Source organism: Thamnophis sirtalis, unplaced genomic scaffold, assembly GCF_051295495.1.
Source record: "Thamnophis sirtalis isolate CommonGarterSnake01/CBP01778 unplaced genomic scaffold, rThaSir2_p1.2 scaffold_6, whole genome shotgun sequence".
NCBI lineage: Eukaryota > Metazoa > Chordata > Lepidosauria > Squamata > Natricidae > Thamnophis > Thamnophis sirtalis.
This window is the reverse complement of record NW_028261386.1, coordinates 14,973,846-14,989,697: the sequence shown is the minus strand read 5'-3', so window position 1 is coordinate 14,989,697 and position 15,852 is coordinate 14,973,846. Positions and strand designations below refer to the sequence as shown.

At 36.8% G+C, this 15,852-nt stretch overlaps 1 protein-coding gene across 2 annotated transcripts in view; it reads right to left on the bottom strand.

Moving 5' to 3' along the window:
• Nucleotides 1–15,852, bottom strand: part of RABEP1 (rabaptin, RAB GTPase binding effector protein 1) — a 55,487-nt gene that overhangs the window by 29,179 nt on the left and 10,456 nt on the right. For both annotated transcript variants that reach the window (XM_087717248.1, XM_087717249.1), the window contains exon 2: nucleotides 480–605. In XM_087717248.1, coding sequence (XP_087573374.1) covers nucleotides 480–605 — 126 coding nt within the window. The remainder of the gene's footprint in view (nucleotides 1–479; nucleotides 606–15,852) is intronic.

Genomic DNA, 15,852 nt, shown 5'->3' with positions numbered 1-15,852 from the left:
GTCACTGTTTGTATCCACTCCCTATAAGTTGTTAGCCACCCTGAGTCCCCTCAGGGAAAAGGGCGGCCTATAAATAAACTTATTCCTATTCCTATTCCTAACTGGTCATAAATACAGGGTGCAATCACACAATCATAGAAAGTGCTGGAACAGCCAGAACTTTGAGGTCTGGTCATAGCCACCGTTTGTTTAGTGCTGTTGTAATTTCAAACAGTCACTGAAAAACTGGTCATAAGTCAAGGACTATGTGTATTCCATTCTAAATTATGTACTATACTTTTTCAACCAATTTTGAAGCCTAAGATTTGTGAAGAATCTTTATATCTTGTGAGGCAGAGAATACTGCTTTCCCATGTGGGAAAGATCCTCACATATATTTTCTCAAACCCAACATTCCCTCAAAAAACAAGAATTTTCTATCTAGCCATAATAGTTAAGAGTTAGAATTTTTACATCTACTTAGAATAATTAAACATTACCTTCTTTAGCCAGATACAGTTCTTTAAACTTGGCTCTCTTTTGATTAAATTCTTGCTCGAGATTCTGTTTTGTACGTAGAAATTCAGCATTGACTTTCTCTAGTTCAGCTACTCGTTGAAGAAGAGCTAAAAATAAATCAAAGAAAGAGCAATGATCATGACAATCAAAAATAATGCATATTTCTTTGAAGAAATTACAAACAATATTATAATAAGACAATAATACAATAGCAGAGTTGGAAGGGACCTTGGAGGTCTTCTAGTCCAACCCCCTGCCTAGGCAGGAAACTCTATACTGTTTCAGACAGATGGCTATCCAACATCTTCTTAAAGACTTGCAGTGTTGGGGCATTCACAACTTCTGGAGGCAAGCTGTTTCACTGATTAATTGTTCTAACTGTCAGGAAATTTCTCCTCAGTTCTAAATTGCTTCTCTCCTTGATTAGTTTCCACCCATTGCTTCTTGTTCTACCCTCAGGTGCCTTGGAGAATAGTTTGACTCCCTCTTCTTTGTGGCAACCCCTGAGATATTGGAACACTGCTGTCATGACTCCCCTAGTCCTTCTTTCTCTTAAACTAAACATACCCAGTTCCTGCAACCATTCTTCATTTGTTTTAGTCTCCAGTCCCCTAATCATCTTTGTTGCTCTTCTCTGCATTCTTTCCAGAGTCTCCACATCTTTTCTACATTGTGGCGACCAGAACTGAATGCAGTATTCCAAGTGTGGCCTACCAAGGCATTATAAAGTGGTATTAACACTTCACGTGATCTTGATCCCTCTATTTATGCAGCCTAGAACTGTGTTGACTTTTTTGGCAGCTGCTGAACACTACTGGCTCATATTTAAATGGTTGTCCACTAGGACTCCAAGATCCCTTTCACAGTTACTACTGTTGAGCAAGGTACCACCTATACTGTACCTGTGCATTTCATTTTGTTGCCTAAATGTAGAACCTTACTCTTTTCACCATTGAATTTCATTTTATTAGATAGTGCCCAATGTTCAAGTTTGTCAAGATCCTTCTGTATCTTGAGCCTATCTTCTGGAGTGTTGGCTATTCCTGCCAGCTTGGTGTCATCTGCAAATTTGATGAGTTCCCCATTTATTCCCTTATCCAAATCATTGATGAAGATGTTGAAGAGTACTGGGCCTAAAACAGAGCCTTGGGGTACTCCACTGCATACTTCCTTCCATGTAGATGCATTGCAAAGCTATTTAACATTCAGATACCATGTAATCTGTAACATTCAGTTGCTTGAACTATAAAACTGTATCATCCTACTTTCATCCCAATCTTCCATTAAGGCCAAGACGGGATCAGCAGAGATTCTTATTTAGTCACAGTATCTTAGTATTATGTAGAAGTGCTGTAGTCATACCTTTGTGTTATGATAATTTATATTATAATAATCTATATTATATTATAATAATATATACTATATTGTAATATATATTATATAATAATAATTTATATTATTCATGTTGTTTGTATTCTTGTATGGACTGCACCAGTAGAGGCTAAACCATTTTCATTGTAAACATGACGTACAATGACAAAAAGGCTTTGAATTTGAATTTGATAACCTGGAGTCCTTTCACTTTGAAATACACAGAAGATTACATATGCAGCTTTTATTCAATTATTAATATTGATACTTTTATGTCACTTCAATTACCATAGACAGATCTTGGCATCTTAGAAGGAAGGATTTCAATTTCGGTAACAACATAATGTAACATAACATAACACATGCCATTTAAAAAAGATTTCAATTAATTCATGAAGACCTAATAAATAATAGTATCATGAACTTTCAGGGATCTAATCATAACATCCCCAATTCACAAATACCTGCTTAAATGATTAATAAATGCTTTCTAAATGTTAAGAACAAGAATGCAGGGTCTTTCTAATAATAGCTAACGAAATTCACAACGCATGGCAACATGTACAATACTCTGCTCCATCATACACATTTCTACAGCTTAGGAGATATGGCTTGGCATGAACACCTGGTTTGTATGCAGAAGATTCATTATCAGCATCTCCGTTTATAAGGATCAGGCAACAAATGATAGATAACCTCTTTGTTTTAGATACCGAAGGCTGTTGTTAGGATAGACAATAATAAATTGTCAGAACAAATGGTTTGAGCCAGCAGAAGACAATTCCATGTGTTCATAAGTTTGCACAAAATTAAACATGTATTGTTGTAATGGAACCAGACACCCATAACAAATTTTGGTATATTTCTCCCAGGTAAGATCCCAGAGCATTTAACTGTCCTTAGGAAAAAAACTTACATAACAGATCAGAAACCTCAGTACAGACAGAAGATGGCAAAACAAACTGGCTCCAAGTTGGCAAAGTATTGTGACAATGTATAGAGATAGTCCTTGACTTATAACTACAATTGGGACCAGAATTTGTGTTGCTAAGCAAGTGAATAACTGCAGTTGACAGGGAAGAATAGACTGAGGCTCAATCCTGACAAGACTAGCTATAGATATTTGGGATTCCTGGTCCTGAGGATTCTCTATCTTAGATGGGGTGGGGTTTTCCCAATTGATACGATTGCAAAATGTGGACTTTGTCTTGGGTTCACAGCTTCTGTTCAAGTAGCATGTGGCAGGTATAGCCAAGGGTGGTTGCATTCATCCCTACACTGGGACCCTTCAGAAACCCATGCCCTGGTCAGTCACCTTGCAAATGGACTGTTGCAAATATGATCTGCGTGGGGCTGCTCTTGAAAGCCATTATTATAGCTGATCCAGAATGTGGAAGTGCAAGGGGCATGGCTCAATATGCCTATGTCTGACCACTGCTCTGTGAGCTGCACTGGTCACCAGCCAGTTTCTAAGTATAATTCAAGGTGCTGGTTACCACTTATAAAGCACTGGTGGTTTGAGGGAGCATCTATTTCTAGTAGTTTCTTTCCGTCCAGCAAAATCTGGCAGAGTAGGTGTGCTTCAGGTAAATAATGCCATGTATCAGAACCTAAGAAGAATGCATTGTCTGTAGCAATAGCAACCTCCAAAAGATCCATATGACTCCCACCCTGATGGCATTCTGAAAACCTGGCTATCCTCCAAGGCTTTAGATAGGGTGGTTGTTTGTGTGTATGGTTTGTGTGCTGGACATGCAGAGCCAAGGTGGCGCAGTGGTTAAATGCAGCACTGCAGGCTACTGCTAGATCAGCAGGTCAGCGGTTCAAATCTCACCGGCTCAGGGTTGACTCAGCCTTCCATCCTTCCGAGGTGGGTAAAATGAGGACCCAGATTGTTGGGGGCAATATGCTGACTCTCTGTAAACCGCTTAGAGAGGCCTGAAAGGCCTATGAAGCGGTATATAAGTCTACTGCTATTGCTATTGCTATATGTAAGATCTCTACTCTTGCTTTTACTGTTTCTTGCTTTTTATATGTAAGCCACCCAAAGTCGTTAAGGAGTCAAGCAGCCTCTAAATTGTATAGGTTAATAAATTAATTAAACCCTTTAAAATCATACTGCTCTAGAGCAAATAACTATAATGACCACAAAAAATAGCCCAGCAATATCCTATTTCTATTCTCAGTACAATTAATTGTACTGATGTCTACAGTTATGCTCCCCAATTTAGTAAACCTTTCAGAGTAATTTAACAGCCATTCTAATGAAAGAGTTACACTATCAAGCATTTAGTAAGTCTTTTAACAGAAACCCCCTACTTATCAAATCCTTACAGTTTTCTGTAGCTGCTTTCTATGGTTCTTGTATATTTTAAAAAATGATGGCTAATAATTAGAAATCAAAAGCAAATTTGCATCCCTATATTGTACCATTAAAATAATATTGCTTGAGAGAACCAATATAAACTCTTCAAATTACAACACATCAACAGCTCTGAAGCTAATACTCCTGAATGACCTTTATTGAAACATTCATTCTTAGGCACTGTTGTCAAAAACCACAACTTAACTAAAGTTGAATTGTTCACAGTTTAAAAAGCAGTAACATTTAACCGTCTTCACAATTTATTCTCTATAAATAATGAATAATGTAACAATATGGAGGGGGCAAATACAAGATAGCCTTAAGGTATTATTTAGCAATAAGGGAGTATCAGTGATTTCATTGCTTCTGAAAATTATTACTGTACATGTTTCCTATTCTTTTCATTGTCTATCCTTTAGGAATGCTCAACTGCAATATCCCAATAAAATGGGTATCGAAAGGAAGAAGAACCAATATTTCTTCTTATTGCATGGTTAAATGAACAGGAATATATTGATTTCCTTAGTTTCATTTGGTGTATTTTTGGACCTGGACTGATACTGACTACTTTGACAAATCATTACACATAGTCCTTGACTTACAACAGTTCATTTAGTGACCATTCAACGTTACAAAGACACTGGAAAAATGAGTTATCACCATTTTTCACACTTATGACCTTTGTAGCAGCCCTATGGTCATGTGATCAAAATTCAGATGCTTGGCAACTGGTTCATACTTATGACCATTGCTGTGTCCCAAAGTTATGTGATCACCTTTTGAGATCTTTTGACAAGCAAAATAAATGGGGAAGACAGATTCACTTAACAACCATGTTACTAACTTATCAACTGCAGTGATTCACTTATCAGCAAGAAAGATGATAAAATGGGGCAAAACTCACTTAACAAATGTTTCACTTAACAATATAAATATTGGGCTCAATTGTGGTCATTACTGTCCTCAACAGGGCGCTCTCTGTAGAAGGATTTAAAGAGAAAATATTAACTTACATGATTAACTTTTGAATATTTTATTTATTTATTTAGGAAATTTATTTGCACCCATCTTGTATTTAAATGACTGGATAACTTACAGCATAAAAATATTAAAGCATTTAAAAATATATATAATCAACATAGAACACAACGGATAAAACCACTAACACCAGATGGGAAAGGGGGGAGCCGGACACACAAGGGTGGGGAAGTGGGATTAAATTTTAATAATAGCCAACCACTTTCAGTAAAAAGCTCCCCCATTGGGTCTCCAAGCCACCTGACAGAGCCAGGTCTTAAGGCTTATGAAACATCAGAAGGGTAGAGCCAATCTCATCTCAGGGGACAGGATGTTCCAGATGGCCGGAGCTATGCCAGAGAAGGTGCTTCTCCTGGAGCTTGCCAGCCCAAATTCCTTGGGATGATTGAATCCACAGTGTGTCCACTCTGCCAGCGCAGGTGGGATGGGCCTTCAGAATGAGATGGTTCATCTCTCTTTAAACCACAATAGTACAATACAAAAGGAATAATTTCTAAAATCTTTACAATAAATTTACTGCAATGGCATATGTTCCATAGCAGGCAATTTGTGAATATGTAAGTATGCTCCTGGCAGAAAATTTCTGAATACACTATGCCCTTAAATTTCTAGATGTACCCTTGCCCTCCAAAAGTTTGCTAATTTGCAACATCTTGTGGACTAACTGCACACAAATATAGCAAGTACTAACATTCTTCATCAAATCTTAACCAATACACTCCTTGCTATCAAGCCTTCACTTGCAACACTTTCTATTCAATTATTCAAGACTCTCCAAGGTCGCGGCTTTTCTTATCTGTTTCATAATCTGTTTAACCAACATTTTTAGCCAGCTGTAGAGTTAGAAGCATGTAAATGTTTTCACTGTTCTGCACTAGTATTACTACAGAAGAACAAAGTATCAAACAAGCATGTACAGTTTTTTAAAAAAACTCTGTAGAGGCACACAAGTCACAATACTCTTTCAAAGAACCTTCATTATTATAAATCCAAATATGGAAAAAAATCAAGATCTACAAAAATTGAGTGTATATCAACCACAATTGTAGAATTAGCCTGTGAACCATTTTGTTGGTATAAAAAGCCAAAAAGAAAACAAAAAACTCTGGGACATTATTTTACCAAGAGTATAATTTTACTGATAATTCCACAGAAGCACAGAAAAAGCAAAGCCAGTTCCAACGTTTTCGCACTCGAAGCAGCATAGGTAAAATCCCCTTTTCTCCCCGGGCCACCCACTGTTCATTGTCCACCAATAAGCTACAGACAATTTGTTTTGGGAAATGGTTTGAGTATCTTGGAAGTTCCCATCATTTGACTTTGGGCACCAGGACGTTGCCAGGCGACAGTTGGCTCTTTTGCATTCCAATTTCCTCCTAAGCCTCCCTTACATTCCAAACCTGCCCACCCCGCCCTCCTTGTTTCTGTTGTCTGGGTGCGAGTCGAGTGCGTAGCGAGTCAGCCATGACATAGGGTTGTTGTTGTTCTGGGGAAAATAGGAGGAGGAAGATAAGCTGGATATATTTGCCATGTTGAGTTATTTGTAAAAATAATAAAGGTTGGATGTAAATAAATAAATATAAATACATAAATAATAAAAAAATATATTGCCCTTGTACACATGCACATTGCCACATTTGGAAATTTGGAATCAACAGTATATTTCCAGTTCCATTTTCTGGATCATGTAAATACAGATGAAAGGGTACCTCAAAAGTATGACTAGGTCTAGCAATGTATTACTAATATTAGAAACATGATCAAATATTCCTTAAATATTCAAATTTGCTGTACTAGTGTAGAGCAGGTTTGTAGATAATAGAAGTTTGGGTATTTCTTTTGATTAAAGATGTTGAACAATCTATTTCTTTTGCAGTCCCTCTTTATTCCCTCCCCACATTTAAATTTTAAAGAAAGACAACATGATAGTGGTTCAGAGCTGCATTATAAATCAAGCAATGAGTTCTAGTCCTCCCTTAACTGACAGGCTGATTTTGAGCCAGTTATTCTCTTCTCCTAAACCAATCCATCTTGCAGGATTGCTGTTATAGGGAAAAACGAGACAGGTGAATGAGGTATGTATGCTACCTTGATTTAACCAATAAAAGAATGATAAAAAATTAGTAAATAAATGATTTCCTACAAGATAAAAGGTATCAGGCTTTCTCTTTACAATTTTTTTCTCCCCTCCCCCCCAAAAACATTGTTTTCCATTTTAGTATTTCAAATACTAAATTAACAGATATCTGACATTCAGTACTAACATGGTATCTTCTGCTTCATACTGTAGCTACTTGTTCATATTGTATTTCTTTTCTTGCATCAAAGTATAATTTCTATTTTTACAGAACAAACATACATTTTAAGAAGGCAAATTCTGAGGCAGAAGCTTAAGAGTAGGGGGTTAAGATGTATCATTAGTCAACAGAGCATAGTGAATTGGTTGCTAAGTAAAAATTCTTCTTTAAACATGATTATAAACTATAAAAGAGCAAATGTTCTAATGTTTGCATTTAACTACAGATTGGAAGCCGGTTCAAGATTAACAGCTGGATTTCAAAAAAGAGGAAATAATCACAGTTTGTATGTTTATTCATCCCAACAGTTTAATGAATGTTCTGCTGCATCTGATACTAGCCTAATTTACATGTCTGGAGCCAGCTCCAATATTCCTCCCAACTGTGAAAAATATGGCTTGCATATCAGCTCTCTTTTTCATTCTCTGTTGCCTGCTTTGATGAAGGCTACTTTGAGAATTCAAAAGATTGTCAGAAAAGACTTGTGGATGATTGCTTTTGTATGTGGTAAGTGCAATGAGATTATTGTGTGCACAAAGATGGAAAGACTTTGAAATACTCACAATGGACAGGTAATAAAGATGACAGAATTTGCAGGGCTGGTAAAATTGACTTGTCTGATTCAGAAAATATTTAAATTCACTGACAAAATGTTTGTCAGTGACTTTAAACCCTTTATGGACTTTTTGCTGAAAATGCAAAGAAATTAACATGATTTATGGGTTTGATGAATACAAATGATAGAATATGAAAAGAAAAGATCCAAAATGTAACCAGATAGAAAGAGGACAAAATATAAACACATTTATAGCTGCTGAAAAGATCAGAAACCATTTTTCTTTTCTTTTTTCCTATTTAATTTTCATTTTTTACTTTACTTTTTTTCTTTACATTTGTATTGATTTTACTTTGTAAAGAACTTTAATAAAATTAATTTAAAAGATAATTCAAAAGACTGCGTTTTGTAACTTCAGACTCACATAATAAATTATTTCTTATCATATGAAAATTTTAAATCAAAACATCCAAGGAAGAAACTCTCAGCATCTTTTTTTTTTTAAAAAAAAACTGGTACAGAAATATAACATCTATTACTGGACATATTTACCAATATTGTAATGTATAGTTAGTCCTCGGTGTACTGGAAATTAGCCATGAAAAGTATCAATTTTCTGAATGCAAAATGTAATATGTAAACAGGAGGGTGGCCTTCAGTTGACCTCAAACTTTAAATATAGTAATCATACCACTGTTATAAATAAACATGTTTATGTTTGAGTAGTTCTACTCCAATCAACTGTAATGATAGCCTTTGTGTACAGTATAAATACAGTGACCACCTATAGACTAAAACCAAGATGATTAAGTTAGCAGCATTAAAAAGTATATCAGCTGAGTGGGAGATGGGACATATATAAATTTAATAACAAAATAAATAAAAGGATTGCAATAATATCCAGAATACTATAGAAATATAGCATGAAGTTGTTATCAGACACCAAAACCCAAGATGCAGAGAATCATATGATCCATGTTTCAGCATATTTAACAAATTGGGGGAACGAAGAGATCAGTCATTTCCTGAAGCCTTGTCATCAATTCCATAAGAAAAGAAATGAAGATAAGTGGGCATAAAAGGAAGCTCATTCCAGTGTAGTGCCCAGACTAAATGCAATATTTTAAGTACAATTTTACCAATATAAATTGAGAGAAATGTGGATTTATTTTAATCTTGACACTATTTCTATATAAATAGTCTTTGACATATAAGTATTCATTGAGGGACTGTTCAAACTGACAATAGCATTGAAAAAAGTGTCATGACTGATTTTCACACTTATGACCATTGCAGCATCCCCATGGTCACATGATCAAAATTTGGTTGCTTGACAACTGACATGTGTTTACAACAGATGCAGCATCCCAAAGTCATGTGATCATCATTTGCTATCTTCCCAGCTTGCTTCCAACAAGCAAAGTCAACATGGGAAGTTGGATTCACTTAATAACTTCATGATTCATTCCACTGCAATGATTCACTTAACAACTATGGCAAAAAAGGCCAAAAATAGGGCGCGCTTAACAAGTGCTTTGCTTAGAAATGGAAATTATGGTTCCAACTGTGGTTGTAAGTCAAAGACTACCTGTGAATTATCAGTAGACTAATGCTAATTTGAATATTCCTTGACTTTTCTTTCTATGTTCTTTCCCATAAGCTTCCTTGGTCTGTCCTTTCAAACATCTGTTTTAATCAAATATTTAATTTTGAAGCGTCATCCCATTAGAAGTATGATTTCAGAAGAAAAAAAATAACACATTATTTTGCTGGCAAGTTATATTTTATTCTTGTCACACAGTGAATAACCCTTGCTACAATTAGTAAACTTGGGAAGCTAACAGTGGTGGGCCCCAGTACGGGCATACCGGAGCCTGCCCGGAGCACTGGATACCGTTCCAGTACAGTGCTCCGGAAGGCTCACCTGTCTGTCTTTGCTCCTTATCAGTTTTTAAAGTCTTCAGCGTTTCCATGCACAGAGCGTACAGCGCCTGTGCAATGCTCCGCTGAGCAGCTGGAGCGTCACGGAGGCTCATGGAGGTGTCGTTGGACAGTAAGACGCATGTGCGCACTGCGCATCTCAATGTGGACGACGACAGGCCCGTTCCAATCGTACCTGTTGGAACAGGATCCGGAACCCACCACTGGAAGCTAAATAATGTAAATTGCACCTCAAACACTTAAAATTATTACATGTGTAAGATTTCAAAAACTATGCCAAAGTTTTGGATAATATAATGTACACAGTAACAACTTTAGAACTAAAAGCAAGCTGATTATCAGTAAGATTATTTCTGAACATAATGTTTTCATAAAATAGTTGCACATTTAGAAAAAAGGTAAGCAACCATCAAATTCAAAGAAATACATGCATTGGTGGAAAAGATAATATTTCACTAACATAGAATATATTTATTAATTGAAACAAACAAAATAAATAACAGTATTAAAAGTCCATAAACATGCTGTAACTTAATTACATGTCCTCAACACATTTATTTTTTAATGAACATTTACTATAAATATTCATGCTTTTTTATTTTTAAGAATAATAAAGCTGTCTGACTGCATGATGATTATAACAACTCACTACTCAACTAATTAGGGGAAAAGCCATGCTTTTAACAATTTTCTAAATGAATGCAGGGTAGCAGCATTCCCAAGAATGCTAGAAGATCAATGCTTCAACAAAGAAGGTTCTCTGGATCCATTTAGATTATTTTATTTGATTTCACATCTGAAATGATGAACACTTGCAGCATTAGGAAATTTAAATGAGAATAGCAGTAGTTTGAAATCAGAAAGTACTGTGTTTCCCCAAAAATAAGACAGGGTCTTATTTTCTTTTGCCCCACAAAATATGGCCTTGGACTTATTATAGGGGAGGGCTTATTATTTTCTGCGGCAGGTAAGAAGTGAGGCGCGCCTCTTACCTTTCCAGCTCCATCGTGTTCCTCGCCATTGTGTTCACGGAAGCCGCTGGTAAAAAAAAAACTTCTCACAATTTCAATCAAACTTCTTGAAGTCACGAGAAGGAGTTGTTTTTTTTTTTTTAACCAGGGGCTTCCCTGAACAGGAAGAGGAACGCGACGGAGCTGGAAAGGTAAGAGGCGCGCCTCGCAGCCCAACATCACGCATCTCACACCAATGGTAAAGGCAGCCTTGCCTGGTTCCCTTCCCCCCTGTCCCTTTAGTGAGGGGTGGCAGGTGGGAGGGGAGAAGCAAGGCGCGCCTCTTACCTTTCCAGGTCCGTTGCATTCCTCACCCTTTCGCCCATTGAATCCCCTTGTAAAAAAAGGGGCGAAAGGGCAAGAAACGCAGTGGAGCTGTCAGTCTCTGTTGCGCTAGGACGCGCATCTTGCTTCTCTCCCCCAGCTGCCACCCCTTGCTAAAGGGACGACGGGGAAGGGAACCAGGCAGGCTGCCTTTACCATTGGGGCAAGGTGGGCGGTGTTGGGCTGCAAGGCGTGCCTCTTACCTTTCCAGGTTCATTGCGTTCCTCACCCTTTCGCCCATTGAATCCCCTTGTAAAAAAAAAACTTCGCGAGTTGAGCTCATGAGGTTTTTTTTACAAGGGGATTCAATGGACGAAAGGGTGAGGAATGCAACGGACCTGGAAAGGTAAGAGGTGTGCCTCGCTTCTCCCCTCGCACCTGCCACCCCTCGCTAAAGGGACGGCGAGGAAGGGAACCAAGCAGGCTGCCTTTACCATTGGGGTGGGCAGTGTTTTTTTGCACGAAAAGGAACAGGCAGGAGGGGGTGATCGCATTGCTGGTCTGCCGCTGTTTTTGCGGCAGGATCTTTTTGCACGGGAGGGAAGGGTGGGGTGGTGGAAGCACTTTGCTTTGCCTGCTGCTGTTTTTGCAGCGAGCCCTCTTTTTGCCCCGGAAGCTCTACCAGTAGGTGGTACAGTGGTAATGGCGGGGACCTGTTGCGTATGCGCTTAAATAGTTGGGGGAGGGTTTATTATGGTGCATACTCTGAAAAGCCTGATTGGGCTTATTAGCAGGGCATGTCTTATTTTTGGGGAAACACGGTAAATACATAATTTTCCAAATATTTTAAAATATCTGGCTTTGAATGACTTTATTACTTGATACAACAACTGAAATTGTCTTCATCTTTGTTATTGTGAAGATGCTCTAACAGTTAATTTCTTTTCAAAGGAATCCACATATCTCACATAGCATTGAATAATACCATAATGTTAGGAACTACACCCGGAAGTTATCATCTAAAAATATCTCATACTTGATAAGATTTGCATGACTGTGGTACCTTCACTCTATCTAAAAAGATACTCTGGTACAGAGAATACTCAAAGATCAACTGCATGTTTCCTCCCTTCTGCCATTTTTTTTATTCCTGGTTCAGTGTATAATTCTAAATAGAATTGTACTTTTTAGTATGCTGCCCAAATCACTTCTCATGAGTTGGACAGCTATATAAATTTAATAAATAGATGCAAATGTTTATAGCTATTTGGTATAAAAACTGGATTGTGAATTTCTCATGGTGAAGAGGAGCTACAATCCTGTGATCAAGATCATGATCTGTGGACAATATGATTCCTTAACAAATAAGTGAGTCATTATTACTGCCAATTTTGTCTACTTTAAGTCAAGGCAATAATTTCCAAAGATTGTTCAAGAAGCAAAACAAAAAAGGATGAGTGATAATGAATTTCTAATGGATACATAAAAGGTTCCAGAGTACCATTTGCCCTAAGAGGATGCTTACTATTGGCAATAGGCAATTTCAACTTAATTTACTATACAGTTCTCAAAGCAACACTAAGAATTATTGAGAAAGTTGATTCTATATGGCATAATTGTATGATAAGCAAATAACACCCTACCATGAAGTGAGGTTTCTATCATTCAATTGTTCTGACTTGTTCACAGAATTACAAAGAATCCCAAATGATTATTTCTTCGTTTTTCAACTTACATTTTCTTCATTTCTTCCATCTTTTCACCATTAAGATGATAAAGATGGAATAGTGAACAAAATATTTTAATAGTAGTGGTAGGACAAATTCTTCTTCTTTTGCAAAGAGATCTTATTTGGAATGTTCATTGATACCCTGAGCTTAAGAACAAATGGATCAAAAGGAAAGACATAAACCAAAAGAGCCATACAAAAACTTGCTCACTATTTATACAAAGGCTTGATGTTATAAATACTAGCTTGAGGTAACATATTTAATTGAACTGATACTCTTTTAACTATCTTTTATCCACCATATTTATTTTGGAAGATTTTTTTATCTCACCTTGTAATATTATCTAGTCTTCTGTTTCCTATCTTAGTCTATCCATTTGCATTATGTTATGTATTTCTAAGTCAAGATAGTTGATGTCCTTGGTAAATAACCAAGTATGAATGTTACTTACAACACATACACACACACAACACACTCACTAATGCAGAAAAATGATAAATAGAAACTCAATTCTTTCCTGTCCATCTCTCGTAAATAACTCTCAGACCACTTCACTGTTACCAACCTATTGAATGTTGAGGTCATCATGTTGTATAAAGCAGACCTCCATAAGACTTATTCTAGTTTGGGACACAACAGTATACATTTCTACTCACACAGCCTTCCTCTTAATATTACAGCCCATTATTTCCAAAACTTTCAGAACTTGCTCTAAACCAGATTGATCTGTAGAAATCTTGCTAATTCTACTTCATGCTCTATATTATGTCAGCAACAAAAGTGGCAACTCAGCAGAAACCCAAAACAGCTGATTCATTATTGTGAACACCTGGGCTGAACAGCATTATGGTGCTCTGTAATCCTAGTCAATTGGAAGATTAGAATTATTGTAATTCTCAAACTGACGAAAGCTATTTTTAAAGCAAAATCATTGTTCCAACATATTTTAAGTCCACATAATGAATTTACAATTAAGTTCTGAATTACATGAGACAAGGACCATACATTTACCCAAATGTCGCTGACTCATAGCTGCACTATCAAATATGAATGAATATATTCAGAATACATGCCTCCAGGCAGGAAATTCAGAGGGAACTGTTCAGACAGAAATGCTATTATGACTGACAAAATGTTGTAAGCAACATTTGTTGTTTTGATTATGTGCCATCAAATCAGTGTCAACTTTTAGAGATTACACAGGTATTTTTTCTCCATGATAAGCAACATCTGTACTTATCAATATAACAATTCAACTCAGAATAGGCAAAATATTTTATAGCAATGCCATTCAAAACCAAACAACCCTATGCATTCAGAATAAACATTCCTGACATCATGGAACTGACTTCCAAAAAGTTAGAAAGGCATTAATCATCTCCTTAAGTATTAATCATTTCCTTAAACAAAGGATCAGCATTCATCTGCTACTTAATCTCCCAGGAGGGGCAACAAACTGGCAAAATGACTCATCACTCTACCTTACTTTTTCTATAACCCTGAGATCTACAAGCTGGAAACAATCCATTGAACATAACAAGCAGTTGTTGAGGTCACCTCCCTATGACCTCATATCCCATTTTTGAAGTTGAAATTGATATGAATGTAATCAATTTTGTCTTCAAAATACTGAAATTCTCCGAGTTTGTTTTGCCTCTCCTTTGGCAACCTGTAAATGGATGAGATGTCATATAATATGGAAAGCATCTTGAGTGTTCCTCCACTTCCATTTCAGCCATTAATTAACTATTTTATTGTTTTGAACTCTATGATAAACCAAGTGCTGCTTAGGCTCTTATAGAAGAAAGAGGATGTCTAGGAATGGTTATGTTAACTACCCTGGTGGTCTAAGTATTTTAGAGATTGGCCATAGTTTCATAGTATTATCAACAGATGAAGAATGACTTACTGATTGTGAGTTTGCAGACATTAAAAGAGATTCTGCTTGATACTAGTTACCAGTCAAGGCAATAGCAAATTAACAGGGAGGAAAAATCACCAAACAAATCATGATGACTGTTGTCTGCAAGATTTACTCAGTCTCATTTCTGACTTTTCAACAAATCATAGTTTGGCGGCACTGCAGGACAGATCTAAGCATTCTGTGGGCTGGATCCGGCCCACGGGCCTTGAGTTTGACACCCCTGTATTAGATAGTCAGAAAAAAAGTATCACTATCCTTTTTTAGAAATATAAGAATACTTTGATTTAAATAGATCTGTAGAAACTGAATTGAATAATTAAGAAAACCACCAATAAGCAAGCATATTGGCGAGTTCCATCAAACATTTAGGACAATAACATTCTTTTAAAATCAATCTCCAAAGCAACTATTATGAGAACTATCTAAAATCCTTATTACAATGACTATAGGACAGATATTTTTCTTTAAAATGCTACAGAAAGAAAAAAGAAATACTAATCTAGGTTAAAAAGGAACAATCTGAATACAAGGTATGATAGCTCAAAGTTACAACGGCACTGAAAAAAGTGACATTTTTCACAGTTGCAACCTTCAGAGCATTTCCAGCAGGGGTGGATTCCATCTTCTTTTACTGCCGGTTCGCTCATGCGCAGAAGCAAAAAACAAGATGGTGCCGCCAATAGAACCAGTTTGGGTGTGTGGGGGCTGACTTACTACCTACTTGGCCGAACCAGTAGGAATCCACCTCTGATCTCCAAGGTCACAAGATCAAAATTCACATGCCTGATAAGTGACATATATTTATGACCGTTGCTGTGTCCCAAGGTTATGTGATCCCCTTTTGTGACCTTTTGACAA